Raw genomic sequence first — 20,000 nt, forward strand, 5'->3', positions numbered from 1 at the left:
CAAACACCCACGCCGCGTATTGTAGGTTCTCCTCATTACAAAGCGTTTCTATATCTCTTGTTTCAGTTTATCTTGTGTTTGACCTTGCCTTTGTTTTCTCGACGCCGATTATTGCCTTTGCCTCTGATTTTGGATTGCTTGTGTATTACCTGGACTGTGTTTTCACTACTGCCTCTTGGATTACCTCTGACATTGGACCTCTCTTGTATGAACTCTGGACTGTTTCTCGTTTATGGTATGGTTTTGTCTTCATTGCTCTGGTTATTGGTGATTACCCATTTTTCTGTATTGACTACGTGTTACATCTGTTTATTTTATAATAAACACGTTTTTATCAGTATCTGCACGTGTCTGCATTCTGTGCTAACCATGACAGAATACGCGGCCGTACAAGATCAGATAGCAGATACTGAGGCTATTAGATCTGGTTTAGCCAACCAGGGGAGGCTAATCGGTCAGCACCAGCAAACGCTCGCTGGTGTGACCCAAGCTGTTTCTGAGCTAGCCCGCCAACAAACCACGCAGCAGCAACAACTTTCGGAGATGCTAGCTCACCTCAGAGGCTTAACTGAGCCTAGCCCCAGCCCGTTAGCTGCCCCCAGTATGCCCAACGGTGCCTGGTTTTTCTGTGTCTAAACCGGAGATTTTTGATGGGGATCTGGAAAGATGCAGCGGTTTTCTTTTGCAATGCTCCGTGTTTTTCAGTAATTCACCGCCCACAACCGATAATGCTAAGATCGGTTTTATTATCTCCCGGCTTTCTGGTAAGGCACTTGAGTGGGCAACAGCTATTTGGGAGGAAGTTTCTGGGGCTAGTTATACTGATTTTTTGGCTATTTTTCGCTCGGTTTTTGATCATTCTCGTTATGGACAGTCTAATGGAGAACTTTTGCTGGCTCTCAAGCAAGGTCAGAAGCCGGTGGCTTCCTGACCGGTTCACCGCCTAAACTCCATCCCATAGCCTTCTTCTCACGTAAAATGTCACCAGCTGAGCGTAACTATGGGATAGGGGATAGAGAATTACTGGCTGTTAAACTTGCTCTAGAGGAGTGGCGTCACTGGTTGGAAGGTGCTACACATCCATTCACCGTACTAACAGACCATAAAAACTTGGAATATCTCCGTACAGCTAAACGCCTAAACCCCCGTCAAGCTCGTTGGTCATTATTCTTCTCACGTTTTAATTTCTCTATCTCGTTTCGACCTGGTAACCGTAATACCCCAGACGACACATGCCACGCTTCAGAACCCGAATACATTCTGCCACCCACAGTTAGAGTGGCTGCCATTAGGTGGGAGCTTGATGATCTTATTCATCAGAGCCAGGTTAACACACCACCTCCGGAGGGCTGTCCTCCTCACAAGATTTTTGTACCTAAACAATTTCGCGATCAACTCATTGGTTGGGCACATGCTGCCCTTACTTCTGGTCATCCCGGCGTTACACGTACACTACAACTAATCTCAGCTCGTTATTGGTGGGAAACCATGCGAGCTGACATACAAGCTTTCGTAGTTTCATGTTCAGTCTGCGCTCAATGCAAAACACCCAAAGCCCTTCCAGCCGGTAAACTATGTCCTCTGCCTGTTCCTTTTCCGACGCACCGGAGCCGAAGAAGAGAGTGAGCGCTTGGGACGCCCACGGGGTCTAGGAGCAGGTTTTCCAGGGTGATGGGCATGAAATTCGGCCAGTAGAGCAGGATCCAGCACGTCACCGGCAGCAACCCAGCAACGCTCCTCAGGGCCGTAACCCTCCCAGTCAATGAAGTAGTGTAACCTTCTGATTGCTCTGGTTATTGGTGATTACCCATTTTTCTGTATTGACTACGTCTTACATCTGTTTATTTTATAATAAACACGTTTTTATCAGTAGCTGCACGTGTCTGCATTCTGTGCTCACCATGACACTGGATAACTAGTTAACTTTAGGGTTTATTTTATTGTATGTCTTCAGAAAGGGAGGAGATGGTGCAGAAATGATTATAAAAAATTATTATAATTTTTTAATAATTCTATTTAAATTTTTTCCCATTTTCTAAATTTTTCAATTTTGCCCAGCCAATTACCCAACCCACTCATTAGGACTCTAGTGATGCTCCAACACAAGGAGAGGGAAGACCAGCACACGCCTCCTCCGACACATGTGAAGTTGCATTATTGAGTAGCATCACAGCGCTAATGCTCGGAGGAAAGCACAGCGACTCGGTTCTGATACATCAGCTCACAGACGCAGCCTTGTGCTGATCCACATCACCCTAGGAGTGATGTTGGGAGGGAGCGCCATCCACCCACCCGGAGGGAGCAGGGCCAATTTTGCTCTCTCTGAGCGCGTTCAAATCGGCGACCTCCTGCTCATAGTGGCAGCTCTTTAGACATCTGAACCACTCTGCACCCTAGAAATTAATTATTATTGTCCATTCCTTCAGTCTTAACTCTGTGATGGGGAGCAGGTAATTTGGTTTGGAAAGGCAAGACAGGACTGCATACAGGCAGACCAAGTACTCATTGAGTACACTGTAGATGTGTATGTATGTATGTATATGTATGTATTTATGTGTGTATGTATGTTTGATTGTGTGTGTGTGTGTGTGAGACAGATGAAGAATGGACAGTAATCTGCAGTGATTTTTGTGGCCCCTGCGGTCTGTCAGTGTTATTAGTGTACGTGCGAGGCTGGGGGTTCTGTTGGCGTCCGTTGTTTTTAAGCCGTGCGTCGTTCAGAGCTTTGTGGTGCTTTAGTAGAAAGTGTGTGTATGAGAGTGTGAGTGTGATGTGAGCAGGTGATGTGGCCCTGGCCGGAAGGTCACAGAAAGCCGTCAGTTCCTTTTTCCTCTCCGGATATTCCCAGCATTCTCCAGCCAGTATCGACGGCCGAGAACGCTGGGAATCTGCGGGGCAGGAAGCTGGACCGGGCCGCTGGGGCTCGGGCCAGAATCTCCCCCATTTGCCCTGGTCTGGGAACAGTTGCCCTTACCCAAATCCTGACCTTAACCATTAGTGCCCCAAGAACTCCAGCGGTCTCAGATCAACAGCCTGAACCAGAGGAGGATCTTTATTCAGCCAACACTGACCCCTGCAGGACACTGCTGGTACTACCAAACCTGATCACTTACTGTTTCTCCTGAAATAAAGGCCTAACTCCATTTCTATTTTGTACCAATACCCCTTTTAACGTTTTTGAGTGTAACCCTTCCTTTTAGAACAGAGTTACAAAAGAAAGGGGTGAAATCCTCCCACTAATAAAATAATTGGGACAATCCTTTAATCCCCTGATACAGATATATAGCACTATAGCAGTGGAGCACTAACGTTCAGCAACCTAACTGCTGCTCCTGGTTAACTAGTAACTTTAGTTTGGATTGTATATCTTTAGAAATGGGGCAGGTGCTACAGAAATTAAGGAAACATTTTACCTGGATGGTCCATTTTATGACCTCATTGATGCTCAACTGACATTCAACTAACATTTAACATTAAATGTCTAATAAATGCAACTAAAAACTGAAAGGTGAAAGTACATGGTTCTCTATTAAATGTAACCTTACATCCAACTCGAACCCAAACTCTAATCTCAACATTTTAGCATTGGGTTTAGATTTAGATTTAAAGTTTAGGTTAAGGTCAAGTTTAGGATTAAGTGTAGAGCTCTGTTTTGTATCATTCAACAAACAGTACTGTGCAAAAGTTTTAGGCACCTGTGGGAATTTTTTCAGTAAAGAAAAAGCTTCTTATCTGTGCAGTAAGTGTTTATTAGCTCAGTAAAACACATTACAGCATTACAAAAAATACACATTAAATATTTTACAAAAAGAAAAAAAGTTTTCCTCAAACACCTCCTAATCTCTCCTCCTCATCGGAGTTTAATATAGTTATTTCTAGTTCTCATCATATTACTCAACACCTGGTTTGGTAAATTACTGGTAAATGTGGTAAATCAGGTGAGCTGCTGACGGAACTGAACATAATATAATATACACATGCTGGCTGAGGAGCATCCAGGAGAAATCTGGTGAAAACTACACTTTGTTCTTCAGCTCGATTCACAGGGCAAAACATACTTATAGTTAAAATTGAGAATTCCTTGTTGTGTTTTACTGTATTTATGTTTATTTGCATCTGTTTAAATCATATGTGGTGCTTTTTTCAGGTAAAAAACTCATATTGCTGAGATAAATGGATTAGTGTCAGTTGCTCTGGTGCCTAAAACGTTTGCACAGTACTGTAGGTTTGAGTAGTATTTGATAAACATTCAGTTGAATGTTATTTGAATGTCAGTTGAGCATCAACAAGGCCAAAAAAGGACCATGCAAGTAAAATGTTACTGAAAGTAATTTTTATTTCAATTCCTTAATTTTTCTGTGATATAGAGCTGAAATGTGCTTTTATTAACTTTTACTTTTATTTTTCTGTTCCTTATCTGTTCCATACCTTAAATATTGCAGTCTCTGCTGTCTTTTTCACATTTAAGGTGGAACGGGAAAGTTAGTTAGCTTGCTAGCTACTACTAGAAACTACTAGCAATGTATTTTATGCTCGTTATGAAGAAAATGGCATTACAACATTGAAACTATGCATTAAACTATGGTTATAAAGTGGTTATTGTAATTTTTAACAAGAAAATATAAAAATGTGTAGGTTTTCTTTAATTGCTTGTGCCGCTGCCATCTTTCCAGTGATTCTCAAAGCCCACTGTTATGAGTGAGCCTGTTTCAAGGGTCAAGTAGCCTAAATCCTAAGTATTGGAACACCCAATTGGGCCCAAGGATAATAAAGTGTTTTTTATTGTAATTCATTTTTGCATTCTTCAAAGAACCATTTTTAACAGCTTTATTTTTGATATTGCAGCTCCAAACCACTTACACACTTATATCAGTAATACAATAATAGAGGCATGTGGAGTAATGGTTCTCTGTTTATTAGGCATTTGTATTATTTTAGGATTTCAACCATTAAAGAACAGATAGTTTGGCTGGTTTGGTAAAGCAGATCTCTGCTGTGTTCTGCTCAGTTTACTGAGAATGATCTGACGTTCCTTAGTTTACTTTGAGTAAATCTTCATCACCTGAAATGAGAGAAAAGTAATTTTTTTAGGAGATTAATATGCTTAATTTGAAATGTAATATTAGACAGTATGACATTTTATATATTAGATTAAAAAAAAGACTGTAGAAAACGATTTAAAACTATCCAAAGCTAATATTTGTATACAGCTATAAAAAAAATAAGAGAGCACCTAAAATTGATGCTTTTCTTTGATTTTACCTAATTAAAAACCTGTGGAATATAATCAAGAGGAAGATGGATGATTACAAGCCATCAAACTAAACTGAACTGCTTGAATTTTGGTGGAGGAGAACATGATGCCAAGAGTTAACCAGAGTTATTCCACCAAATACTGATTTCTGAATTCCTGAAACTTTATGTAAATATGAACTTCTTTCTTTTTAGCATTATTTGAGGTCTGAAAGCTCTGCATCTTTTTTGTTATTTCAGCCATTTCTCATTTTCTGTAAATAAATGCTCTAAATGAGAATATTCTTATTTGGAATTTGGGAGAAATGTTGTCTGTAGTTTATAGAATAAAACAACACTGTTCATTTTACTCAAACATAAACCTATAAATAGCAAAATCAGAGAAACTAATTCAGAAACTGAAATGCTCTCTTCATTTAATCCAGAGCTGAATTTAAAAGTAGATTAATTGATTAGGTTATAGATTTAAAACTATACACCTGTGTAAACTGGACTAAACAGAACACCTGAATTTAATGATTAAGAGATGTCCCAAAGTTGTGTTTGTATAGTGAATCTGCACACAGTGATGAGTAAAACTAAATGAGTAAAGGAGTGATTAGTGTGTATTTACCTTCTTTCATCACTCCGCAGTACTCCTCACACTCCTTCTGGGTGTAGAACTTGTTGCCGTTGCCCTTACAGCCTCCGTATTTGAAGGACACACACTTGCCGATGGACGAGTCGAAGGCCCACAGTTCCTGAGGCGTGTTACAGGGGCCGGCGTCCATCGGGAGCCTGCAGGCGGCTGGAGTGGGAATAAAAGTACGCATTAAACAGTACTCTTCATTTTACAATAGTCACAGAATAGACACATTAACATGTAGCGGGTCCGTACAATCAAGGAGCCACGCCACCGTTTCTCTGCGTTGTGTTGAAGAAATACTTGGAATCTCTATTGCTGGTCCCAATCCGGGAATCTTTAATTCATGTAGAAGTATAAGACAGAAAGTAGTGAGACATAACATTCAGCCTCATCTCTGCCTGCACAAATCTCTCTCTCCAGCAGTGCTCTCAGCCAACTGAGCATAGAGAGTACCTGAACACAAGAGACACAGCGCCCCCAGGAGGAATGAAGAAAAATAAAAGTCATGGAAAATAAATATATTTTTAATCATAGAAAAATGCTAGCAAGTGAAATCTGAAGATTTTGCTTGAAAAAAAAACCCCGCAAACAAAATAAAACCTGTTACACACGCATTTAACATAGTAAATATATAACCATACGATCACCACCGACACACACATAAGTAAACTTCTAAATAGGAAAAATCACTTGGAGCATTTACAGGCAGAACACCATGCACATTCACACACCGAGCCTGAATTACATTGGAATTCAACATTCAAATCTAGGCCTAATTCTGGCCCAAATGCTCAGCTTATATCTGGGCTGAGTGCTGCACGAGCCAACACCCCGGTTACCAAGTATAATATAGTAATAGGCCCAAGTTGCTTGTGGCAACACCCAGATTGACAAGTGAAATATAGCAATCGGCATAAGCTGCCTGTGCCAACACCCTGGTTGTCGAGTATAATATAGCAGTCAATTTAAGCTGCATGTGGCGACAACCCTGGTTTCAGAGTATAATATAGAAATTGGCCCAAATTACATGTGGAAACAGCTAAGTTGTCAAGTATAATATATCAATCTGCATAAGTTGCCTGTGCCAACACCCCAGTTACAGAGTATAATATGGAAATTGACCCAAGCTGCTTGTGCATACACCCCGGTTGCAAAGTATAATAAAGCAGTACAAGCCACTTGTGCTACCCATTGGTTGCCAAATATAATACAGGAACCAGCCCAAACCACATTTAACAACATCCCAGATAATAAAGAGTATAAAATGGAAATTTGTCCAAGCTGCTTCTGCCAACACCCCAGTTGCTGAGTATAATATGGCAGTCGGCCTGAGCCAATTTTCCGGTTGTCATGTATAAACCTTAAGCTGATTCTTCATGCTATCTGAGCACAGTCCCAACCCCCACCCCCCACCCCCCCCCCCCCCCCCCTTACCTTCAGTGCGGCAGGTCTGCAGACATTCCTTTTCCGTCACAAAGTTGTTCTGGTTTCCCATACAGCCTCCAAACACAAACTGCTGACAGGCCATGAGGGAGGAGTTATAGTAATAACGCTGGATCATCCCAAAACACGGGCCGGAATCCGGCTCAGCAGTGCAGGACTCTACACACACACACACACACACACACAGGTTAGGTTTAATGTAATATCACGACCAGTATCAATATTTTAGAACCAATTACATGTAGTCTTGATTAGGTAATGATTATATCCCACATGTATTATCTGACATTTATGTTACTTTTACTTTTTGTAAGTACCGTATTTTTCACACTATAAATGAATGTCTATTTTCAGGTCTATTTTCATATATAAGGCACACTGAATTATAAGGTGCATTATGTGACACTAGTAAGGAACAGGGGTATTGCCATGTTTCCCTTGTAATTCAGCAGGTCTCTCACCTCTGAACGGTCAAAGAGCTATTGCTTAGCATGGTTAGCGGCTAATGCTAATACTGCTCCAGAACTAAACTGTAACTGCTGTATAACTCTGTCCTTCAATGGAGTTGCTATACTGCTCCTTAATACCTGACTGGTATTTTAAGTGCAGCTTATAGTATATATATAAAAATACGGTATATGCAATAATTTCTCAGCATAAACAGTTGCTCCCAGAAAGAAGTGCAAGATTGCAATGCTATTCAGAAAGAAAATAAATATAGGCAACTCTTGATCATATTTATTAATCTTCAGTATAGAAGTAGTGTTTAATGCATGTGTAACACAACATGTCAGATGTCAGTGTGGAGTTGTAGAGGTTCCCAATAGTATCCAGTGTTTTTTCCTGCAGATTTTGTTCTTGGGTTTGAGTGTTAATAACACATTCAATAACACATTTTAATTTGAGAAAAGGTCTTATTTAATTCATTGATTTGAAGCAGGTTTTGATCAGCCCTCACCTGCTCCTCTGAACAGCGGAGTATCATCTGCTGAACCTTCCTCTGCTGCTGGAAGAACTGCAGCTCTCCTCGCCCTGGCCTTTACACACACACACACACACAGAATTATGGGATTGGTAGGCCTTTATAAAGGGTTTATAAATATTTTATAAAAGAGTTTATTAATGGTTATGAATTAGAGCTGCAACTAATGATTATTTCTGTAGTCAATTAATCTGATGATTTTTTTTCGATTAATCGATTAGTCAACGGTTATTTCTGCCATGTCCTCCATCTTTAAAAACAACAGAAAAACAGCTAAACATGAGATTCAAAAGGCATTTAAATGTCTGGATGTTGTTTAAACACTGAAAGTACTGATATTTAATGAGTAAATATGTAATATGTTGTGTTCGAGCACTTTTGGAGACACTAAGTTGAGACTATAAGTTGAGTGTAAACTGTGTGAGACATTTACTAATCTGCCATTGCGCTTCTGTCCCCAGCACTTTGTGTAATGCAGTACCGTTACAAATTAACAATTAGCCGACAATTAAATTTGTAGTCAACAAATTTAAATAATCGGTATTGTTGATTATAATGATTAATGGTTGCAGCCCTATTATGAATTGGGTTGTAAACCATTAATAAGCAGTTGCAACACATAAATAGTAAGGGCAACAAATAGTGATTCTACATTCATTTATACTGTTAAACCTCAGATCTTACTAGATGCTTATCTAATTTGTCTTTTACATCAGTTATCATTAACATTTCTGTTAATAACTTTATTACTTAGTTAACATAATAAATAACATATTAAATGACCAAACTAATCTGACTTTCTATATTATTTTATTAGATATGTTAAAAAAGTTATTTTCACTGTTGTTTTTTCTATTTATGTGTTTATTAAGTGCTCATTATTTTGTAAGTATTTACAACTTAATTAATAACCATTAATAAACTCCTTTATAAACAATTTATAAAACCCTTATTTTATAAAGCCTTATTTTAAAGTGGTACCTGTGAAAACTGTTGACAGCTCAGCTAATAATAAATCTCAGTCAGGCATCATTACAGTTGTATATAAATAAAGCAGCACCTGTACATTACTGCAGTATTACCTGAGACGGCTGGGCGGTCTGCTCACCTGGAACACATTCACCTTAAAAAACGAGAGGGAGAGAGAGTTTCAGAGTTTTCATTTGTGTTTATAGGTCCTCAGTGTGTGTGTGTGTGTGTGTGTGTGTGTGTGTGTGTGTGTGTATACCTTTGTTTATTTTAATGGAGATGGTATCTGCACTCAGGCCCTGTTCAGACACCAGGGTCTTGAAGTCCTCTATCAGAGTGGGGCGCAGTTCCATCTTCCGGCCTGCAGGCGGCGACAAAAACCACAACCTCAAAACTACTTACTCATCATTCGAGTATAAAATAGAGTAGAGTAAAATACACTTCTATAGAATTAAATAAAGATTACAACAGAATAGCACAGATAATATAAAATATTACATCTTACTAAAACTGAACGTAATAAAATTTTGTAAAATTAAATAATAATAAAAAAAATTGTAACTTCTGTGTACCATTGTCAAAAAAATTGACAATACAATTTTAATTAGCAATCAATTTTAAATTATGATAGGATAAAGGTTTTACAATAGATTAGAACAGAATATCATACAACTCAATACTGTTGATAAAACAAATAAATAAGAACAGATTATACTAGAAGAAAAGAGAAGAGGAAAGAAGAGGAGAGAAGAGAAGAACAGAATAACATAGAATGGAATACAACAAAACAGACATTAAGAAATATAATAATAAATCAAATAAATACGATTAAAAAAGGATATAACAGAGTTGAACAAATTAGAGTAGAATAGAACAGAACAGAACATTACAGAAGACAAGAAAAGGAACAGAGTAGAATAGATAGACAGATAGACAGACAGATAGACAGACAGATAGACAGATAGATATGATAGATAGATATGATCTCTCACCGTAGAGTTTGACGGAGGTGGTCTTGTTTCCTCCCTGTCTCTGTTTCAGCATCACCACCAGAGCGTACTCATCATAATTAGTGTGAACCACATACGCATCCACATCAGCCGACCACTCTACACACACACACACACACACACACACACACACACACACACACACACACACACACACACACACACACACACACACACACACACACACAGGCAGTCAGTACAGTACACTGTTACTGTATCTCACTACAGTTTAATGTAGAAAGTGTAAGTTTTCAGTTTTTATCTGAAGTAGTTTAAGACTGTATGCGTGTGTAGATTAGAGTTAAGATCGAGCCCAAAAAACTCCAGCCAAACCCGGCCCAAACCCGAACACGTTCTCCCTAACCTGTCCCACCCCATAAACTGTTTTTAATCAAACATTTTTAAAGCATTAAAACTGCACTTTTTAAAACATTGGGGCTGTTTATACGGTCAAAATCCATTTAGAATGATGTTAATTAACAGTACAACACTGAAGAAGCATAGACCCGTTATTTAATAAAATGTTTATTAAGAACAGATCTCCTCTGTCACTCTAATATAATTAACAATGTCTAAGAATATAAAATACTTTCTAATCAAACTTTTTTTTTAGGCATTTAGCCTAAGTGCAAAACACATAAAACAACAATACAGCTACAACTTGTGCAACATTTTATTTAAAACATAGTTTGATTTGTTTCTTTGCTATATTGTGATTATCAAACCATAGCTTTATATAAAATAAAAACAGCATTAAAAAGTTTGGTTCGGGTTCGGGGCAGAGGATCTGAGCTCTTATGTAGATGTGTTCAGTGTGAGAGCTGCAGTATCTGAGAGCTGTACTCACTCAGACTGTATCTGTGTACATTTGTGTGTATATTTGTGTGTATATTTGTGTATATTTGTGTATATTTTTGTGTGTATTTGTGTGTGTATTTGTGTGTATATATGTGTGTGTATTTGTGTGTATATTTTTGTGTGTATTTGTGTGTATTTGTGTGTATATTTGTGTGTATTTGTGTGTGTATTTGTGTGTGTATTTGTGTGTATTTGTGTGTATATTTGTGTGTGTATTTGTGTGTGTATTTGTGTATATTTGTGTGTATTTGTGTGTATATTTGTGTGTATTTGTGTGTGTATTTGTGTGTATATTTGTATTTGTATGTATACTTGTGTGTATATTTGTGTGTGTATTTGTGTGTATTTGTGTGTATATTTGTGTGTATTTGTGTGTATATTTGTGTGTATATTTGTGTGTATATTTGTGTGTGTATTTGTGTGTATTTGTGTGTATATTTGTGTGTATATTTGTGTGTGTATTTGTGTGTATATTTGTGTGTATATTTGTGTGTATTTGTGTGTGTATTTGTGTGTGTATTTGTGTGTATATTTGTGTGTGTATTTGTGTGTATTTGTGTGTATATTTGTGTGTATATTTGTGTGTGTATTTATGTATATTTGTGTGTATATTTGTGTGTGTATATGTGTGTGTATTTGTGTGTATTTGTGTGTATATTTGTGTGTGTATTTGTGTGTATATTTGTGTGTATATTTGTGTGTGTATTTATGTATATTTGTGTGTATATTTGTGTGTGTATTTGTGTGTATTTGTGTGTGTATTTGTGTGTATTTGTGTGTATATTTGTGTGTGTATTTGTGTGTGTATTTGTGTGTATTTGTGTGTATATTTGTGTGTGTATTTGTGTGTATTTTTGTGTGTATTTGTGTGTATATTTGTGTGTGTATTTGTGTGTATTTGTGTGTATATTTGTGTGTATATTTGTGTGTGTATTTGTGTGTATTTTTGTGTGTATTTGTGTGTATATTTGTGTATATTTGTGTGTATTTGTGTGTATTTGTGTGTGTATTTGTGTGTATTTGTGTGTATATTTGTGTGTGTATTTGTGTGTATTTGTGTGTATTTGTGTGTATATTTGTGTGTGTATTTGTGTGTATTTGTGTGTATATTTGTGTGTGTATTTGTGTGTATTTGTGTGTGTATTTGTGTGTGTATTTGTGTGTATTTGTGTGTGTATTTGTGTGTATTTGTGTGTATATTTGTGTGTATATTTGTGTGTGTATTTGTGTGTATTTGTGTGTGTATTTGTGTGTATATTTGTGTGTGTATTTGTGTGTGTATTTGTGTGTATTTGTGTGTGTATTTGTGTGTGTATTTGTGTATATTTGTGTGTGTATTTGTGTGTATATTTGTGTGTGTATTTGTGTGTATATTTGTGTGTATATTTGTGTGTGTATTTGTGTGTATTTGTGTGTATATTTGTGTGTGTATTTGTGTGTGTATTTGTGTGTGTATTTGTGTATATTTGTGTGTATATTTGTGTGTGTATTTGTGTGTGTATTTGTGTGTGTATTTGTGTGTGTATTTGTGTGTGTATTTGTGTGTATTTGCGTGTGTATTTGTGTGTATATTTGTGTGTGTATTTGTGTGTGTATTTGTGTGTGTATTTGTGTGTGTATTTGTGTGTGTATTTGTGTGTATTTGTGTGTGTATTTGTGTGTGTATTTGTGTGTGTATTTGTGTGTGTATTTGTGTGTATATTTGTGTGTATATTTGTGTGTGTATTTGTGTGTATTTGTGTGTGTATTTGTGTGTGTATTTGTGTGTATTTGTGTGTGTATTTGTGTATATTTGTGTGTATATTTGTGTGTGTATTTGTGTGTGTATTTGTGTGTATTTGTGTGTGTATTTGTGTGTGTATTTGTGTGTATTTGCGTGTGTATTTGTGTGTATATTTGTGTGTGTATTTGTGTGTGTATTTGTGTGTGTATTTGTGTGTGTATTTGTGTGTATTTGTGTGTGTATTTGTGTGTGTATTTGTGTGTGTATTTGTGTGTGTATTTGTGTGTGTATTTGTGTGTATTTGCGTGTGTATTTGTGTGTATATTTGTGTGTGTATTTGTGTGTATTTGTGTGTGTATTTGTGTGTGTATTTGTGTGTATTTGTGTGTATATTTGTGTGTGTATTTGTGTGTATATTTGTGTGTATATTTGTGTGTGTATTTATGTATATTTGTGTGTATATTTGTGTGTGTATTTGTGTGTGTATTTGTGTGTGTATTTGTGTGTATTTGTGTGTATATTTGTGTGTGTATTTGTGTATATTTGTGTGTATATTTGTGTGTGTATTTGTGTGTGTATTTGTGTGTGTATTTGTGTGTGTATTTGTGTGTGTATTTGTGTGTATTTGCGTGTGTATTTGTGTGTATATTTGTGTGTGTATTTGTGTGTGTATTTGTGTGTGTATTTGTGTGTGTATTTGTGTGTATTTGTGTGTGTATTTGTGTGTGTATTTGTGTGTGTATTTGTGTGTGTGTTTGTGTGTGTATTTGTGTGTATTTGCGTGTGTATTTGTGTGTATATTTGTGTGTGTATTTGTGTGTATTTGTGTGTGTATTTGTGTGTGTATTTGTGTGTATTTGTGTGTATATTTGTGTGTGTATTTGTGTGTATTTGTGTGTGTATTTGTGTGTGTATTTGTGTGTGTATTTGTGTGTGTATTTGTGTGTGTATTTGTGTGTGTATTTGTGTGTGTATTTGTGTGTATATTTGTGTGTGTATTTGTGTGTATTTGTGTGTGTATTTGTGTGTGTATTTGTGTGTATTTGTGTGTGTATTTGTGTGTATTTGTGTGTGTATTTGTGTGTATTTGTGTGTATTTGTGTGTGTATTTGTGTGTGTATTTGTGTGTATTTGTGTGTGTATTTGTGTGTATTTGTGTGTATTTGTGTGTATTTGTGTGTGTATTTGTGTGTATTTGTGTGTATTTGTGTGTGTATTTGTGTGTGTATTTGTGTGTGTATTTGTGTGTATTTGTGTGTATTTGTGTGTATTTGTGTGTGTATTTGTGTGTATTTGTGTGTGTATTTGTGTGTATTTGTGTGTATTTGTGTGTGTATTTGTGTGTGTATTTGTGTGCATTTGTGTGTATTTGTGTGTATTTGTGTGTATATTTGTGTGTGTATTTGTGTGTGTATTTGTGTGTGTATTTGTGTGTGTATTTGTGTGTATATTTGTGTGTGTATTTGTGTGTATATTTGTGTGTGTATTTGTGTATTTGTGTATTTGTGTGTATATTTGTGTGTATTTGTGTGTATTTGTGTGTGTATTTGTGTGTGTATTTGTGTGTATTTGTGTGTGTATTTGTGTGTGTATTTCTGTGTATTTGTGTGTGTATTTGTGTGTATTTGTGTGTGTATTTGTGTGTGTATTTGTGTGTATATTTGTGTGTGTATTTGTGTATATTTGTGTGTATATTTGTGTGTGTATTTGTGTGTGTATTTGTGTGTGTATTTGTGTGTGTATTTGTGTGTATTTGTGTGTGTATTTGTGTGTGTATTTGTGTGTGTATTTGTGTGTATATTTGTGTGTGTATTTGTGTGTATTTGTGTGTATATTTGTGTGTGTATTTGTGTGTGTATTTGTGTGTATATTTGTGTGTGTATTTGTGTATATTTGTGTGTATATTTGTGTGTGTATTTGTGTGTGTATTTGTGTGTGTATTTGTGTGTGTATTTGTGTGTATTTGTGTGTGTATTTGTGTGTGTATTTGTGTGTGTATTTGTGTGTGTATTTGTGTATATTTGTGTGTATATTTGTGTGTGTATTTGTGTGTGTATTTGTGTGTGTATTTGTGTGTGTATTTGTGTGTATTTGTGTGTGTATTTGTGTGTGTATTTGTGTGTGTATTTGTGTGTATTTGTGTGTGTATTTGTGTGTGTATTTGTGTGTATTTGTGTGTGTATTTGTGTGTGTATTTGTGTGTGTATTTGTGTGTATATTTGTGCGTGTATTTGTGTGTATTCAGAGCTGTACTCACTCAGGCTGTGGTAGTAGAATCTTCCTGGAGTTTCTGTCAGAACATAATTGCCAGTGATCATCTTACACACACCACTCCTACAGAGCAGAACATCCACAACTCAGATCTGTAAATTTACCTTAGCGATTATTCAGTTTCACTGTCAGCATTAAAACCTGCACAGAGAGCATGTCCTACACCCTCATCTGATCAGATCGGATCAGATTTTTCCCCTTTAAGATAATTAGTTATAGCAAGAGTGTAAGTTAATCTTATTTATTATAACTAATCTAACTAATTTGACTTCTTATAGAATTATTATTGCTTTCCAAAACTAGGCTCTTTCACTGAACTAATCTTTACCGTTCTGAGCTCAAGCTAATTAAAAATATAAAGCACTTCTTATTAATACAGGCTAAAGGTTATTAATATGGAATAGTTGTTATAAAAAAATAGAATTGATTTTTTTTTAGTATTTTTTGTCAGCATTTGTAGTCCATTAAGCTAGCTAGAAATGATTATAATATATAATAATTGTATAATAATTTTATATTATAATCTTATAATAATTGGTTCTGCTGCTCGCTGCTATCCTAATCCGTCGCTCATATGATTTTCTTATTTCCTGAAAAACTTAAAATAAAAGTGGTAATTAGCGATGTTGATACACAAAATACAAAAGATAAACAAATATTTATAAAGAACTTGTAAATGACAAAAAAAAAGAATGTTGAAAAATGCTAAAATTATAAAAATACAAATTAAACATATAAAATGCAGACAAACACAAATATATATATACAATGCATGAAAACAGAACATAAAAAACAAAAAACTCCTGTGATTAATAAGTTGCAGAAAATCTAAAATTATTACGTCAAATTAATAAGTTGTAGACACAAGGCCACAGGCCAAGTACCACACGTTATAGCATGAACATTGAGTGTATTATTGAGAAAATAGGTCCTTACAAGTCCTTTTAAGACATATATTTAATAATGAATAGATAAATGGAAACCTTACATCTCTAGAATTGATATAAAATAAAAGAAAGTTTAAGAATAATTTAAATTTAATTTAACCTAAATAATTTTTATTAGGTATTTTTTGTGTTTTTATTACTTTGTTTTATATATTAATAGAATAATGAAGTGATAGCTCTGTGAGATAAGGGAAGGATATCTGAAATGTTCAGAAGAAGAACCTGGACATGATGCGCTTCATGCTGAGGCTGGTGGAGTCGGTGGTTTTCTGAAGCTCCAGGGATCCGATGGGAGAATCAGCTTTGTGCTTCTTCCTCCAGGGGCAGTTTGAGGCAGAGGCGATATCGTACCATTTCCCCAAAAACTGCAGCAACACAAACCACACAGTGCATATCAGAGAGTGTGAGTGTGTGTATATACTGGGTGCCGCTTATATAAAATGAAATTAATTGCAATCTACAGTATATATTTACGATATATAGCGCAGAAAACGGACCAAAGAGTCTAAAAGCGGAGAGAGTGCGCAGTTTTAGCGCAGAAAACGGACCAAAGAGTCTAAAAGCAGCGAGAGTTCTCATTTGTAGAGGAGAAAACGGACCTAGAGAGTCTAAAAGCGGCAAAAGTGTGCATGTGTAGCGAGACTGCGTGGTTGTAACGCAGAAAGCGGACCAAAGACTGTAAAAGCGGAAAGACGGCGCAGTTGTTGCTCAGAAAATGGGCCAAAGAGTCTTAAAAGCGGAGAGAGTGCTCAGTTGTGGCACAGAAAACGGACCAAAGAGTCTAAAAGCAGAAAAACTGCGCAGTTGTAGAGCAGAAAATGGGCCAAAGAGTCTAAAAGCGGAGAGAGTGCTCAGTTGTAGCGGAGAAACCGAGCTAAAGAGTCTAAAAACGGCAAAAGTGAGCATGTGTAGCGCATAAAACAACCAAAGAGTCTAAAAGCAGCGAGAGTGCGCAGTTGTAGAGCAGAAAACGGGCCAAATGTTTACTACTGGCATAAGTACTACTAATTAATGTTATTTTATTGTAAAGTGTTAGCAAAATGCAATGAGGCGAAATGATAAAAAAAACTGCATTATAAAGTCAAATGACAAGAACAGCAGTTTGGCATCAGACTCAACTCTAAATCAGATCAGATCAGACTGGTCCATTTCAGCAACAGATAATATAAATAAGTTTATAATTAAAGACTCAGTGTTTACTGTGCACACAGAGAGCGAGCGCTCTTTGATCGAGAGGTAAACTCTGCATCTGTTTAGAAACACTGTCAGGAGAGAACAGCAGATATTGATTAACATGAAGATCAAACATCCACATTCTCTACACCGAGGAAAGAGCCAATCAGAACCTCAGTTACGGTCTTACAGTGCCAGAAACTGTCTTTAAAAATGTCCAAAGATTTAATAAAATGGGCACAAAGGGGTTAAATGACAAATTCTGTTAATTTTCTTAGTGAATACATTCAATACAGAAATAAAAAATAAGTATACATATTTTCTGCCAGTTTAAACAAAACAATTCTCATTAGTTTATTTTATTTCACCTATTGGAAATAAAAAAAATAATGTATTTAATTTGTCATTGTTTTTTTTTCATTTTTATTATATTTTAGGATATGTATTAGTGTATCTGTAAAGAAAGAGACATAATCACACTTCAAAAACATCAAAATCATATGCATCTTCAAAAGACTGCAGTCCTATATTTGTTTAATTCTGTATTTATTGCATTAACTCTTTTCCCTTTATTTGTACCATTTCTTAAAAGTTTAAACAGCTTGTACACTCAATACATTTTTTTCTAAAAAATGTAATTTAAATACTGGTACATTTCTGGCATTGCTTAGTTATTTAATTACTTTTTTCATTTTTTTTTTATTTTTTTTTTTTTACTTTTTTGCAGTTATAAACACATACAAATAACAAACATTTATTGGACCAAACGACAGAAAATGTCAATTTTATTTTGTTTTACAGTTAATTTGGTTAATATTTCAGTATAATAGCTGTTTAAAAATAGGTAGTAAATTGCATTCACTTTCACACAGAAATCATGCTTAACCATTATGAGTGCATGTGTATGTAAATACAATGTATGGTAAAAATAAAATAATAACTATTATTATTGGTAGCAGTAGTGTTAGTATGTATGATATATTAAAATACTGAAATTATTATGAGATGATTTGTTGGTATTATGAGTATGGTAAATGTTACTTTACAGTATATAAATATATTTTTTATATATTGTATATACAGCTCTGGAAAAAATGAAGAGAGTTTCTGAATCAGTTTCTCTGATTTAGCTATTTATAGGTTTATGTTTGATTAAAATGAACATTTTTGTTTTATTCTATAAACTACAGACAACACTTCTCCCAAATTCCAAATAAAACTATTGTCATTTAGAGCATTTATTTGCAGAAAATGAGAAATGGCTGATGCAGAGCTTTCAGACCTCAAATAATGCAAAGAAAACAAGTTCATATTCATAAAGGGAGTTAATAAAGGAAATTAATATTTGGTGGAATTATCCTGGTTTTTATGAATTTGGGCATCATGTTCTCCTCCACCAGTCTTAGACACTGCTTTATGATTTAAGATAACTTTATGCTGCTTTACTCCTGGTGCAAAAATTCAAGTAGTTCAGTTTGGTTTGATGGCTTGTGATCATCCATCTTCCTCTTGATTATATTCCAGAAGTTTTCAATTTAGTAAAATCAAAGAAACTCATAATTTTTAAGAGCTATATTATTTTTTACAGAGCTGTATATATTGTGTATATCTGCAGGTTCTTACCCGGTTGAGGTTGAAGTTCTCCTGGGTTTGGATCAGTGGGGTTGATGGTAGGGGACTGGCCTGAATCAGGGCCACGGCGGCCAGCAGGAAACACACCAACACACTCTTCATCTCTGCCTGACTCTGATCACACTGAGGCAGTTCACTCTCTCCTCCTGAAGCTGTTCCTCTCAGAGAGGACGTCGACCTGAGGGGTTTGTGTGTTTTGGCCCCTCAGATCCTCATCCAGCATCAGCAGAGCAAAGTTCTCCTTATCTGAGTATCGACTGATCTGCAGATGTTTACTCTGGAGAAAAACGCTGTAAATAAATCTAAACTCAGAGTCACAACTGAAACCTGAGGAGAAAAACGGCTGATCTGCAGCAGAGGGTTTGAGTTTACTCTATCTGGGTGATTCTCTTTTGGATCATATTTTTAATGAATAAATACATTTAAAAAATGTATTTCTGATTATTTAATCTGATAGTTGATTAGTTGAGAGTTCAACCCCGTCACAAACAGTATCTGTATGATTATGATTTAAATAGATATTCAAGCAAATTCTCGGAGAACCTGAATAATGAGATTTGCCTTGTTTATTATCACTCAATAATAAGATTTTATTACTCTTTTATAGAATTTTCTGATTGCTCTGTGAATTATACTAAATATTTAACTCTTCTTAACAAAAATATTAATTAAAAACAATTAAATAACAGAGTGGAACTCAGAATAACTGTTTGGTCTGATTATGATGCATGCATTTAATTTAAACTAGGGATTAATCCAGGGCATTGACTAATCCTGGATACAAATCTGCCCTGAATTGAGTGTAATGGGGTTGAGTGTGTCTGTGTGGAATGTGACAGGGTTGAATAAGACGAGGTTAAATGAGACGTGATTACAGGGTTGAGTGTGACAAGGTTAAGTGTGACAGGGTTGACTGTGATGATGTTGAGTGTGATGGGGTTAAGTGTGACAGGGTAGAATGGGACAGAGCAGAGTGTGACGGTGTTGAATGATATGGGGTTAAATCTAAAGGGGTTGAATAAAACAGGGTTGAATAAAACAGGGTTGAGTGTGACGGGATTGAGTGTGACGAGGTTGAGTGTGATGAGATTGAGTGTGACGAGGTTGAGTGTGG

At 35.9% G+C, this 20,000-nt stretch overlaps 1 protein-coding gene across 1 annotated transcript; it reads right to left on the minus strand.

The window, feature by feature from the left end:
* Positions 1-4,894: 4,894 nt before the first annotated feature.
* Positions 4,895-19,022, minus strand: LOC103022541 (alpha-1-microglobulin/bikunin precursor). Its single transcript, XM_022680933.2, has 10 exons — positions 18,878-19,022; positions 16,304-16,446; positions 15,121-15,197; positions 10,265-10,381; positions 9,532-9,633; positions 9,386-9,426; positions 8,280-8,358; positions 7,313-7,480; positions 5,867-6,040; positions 4,895-5,062 (listed from the first exon to the last, which is right to left on the minus strand). The coding sequence occupies exons 1-10, from the start codon at positions 18,986-18,988 to the stop codon at positions 5,034-5,036; spliced, it is 1,041 nt and encodes a 346-aa protein (XP_022536654.1). The 5' UTR covers positions 18,989-19,022; the 3' UTR covers positions 4,895-5,033.
* Positions 19,023-20,000: the final 978 nt, after the last annotated feature.

Source organism: Astyanax mexicanus, chromosome 20 (assembly GCF_023375975.1).
Source record: "Astyanax mexicanus isolate ESR-SI-001 chromosome 20, AstMex3_surface, whole genome shotgun sequence".
In the NCBI taxonomy this organism is placed as follows: Eukaryota; Metazoa; Chordata; class Actinopteri; order Characiformes; family Acestrorhamphidae; genus Astyanax; species Astyanax mexicanus.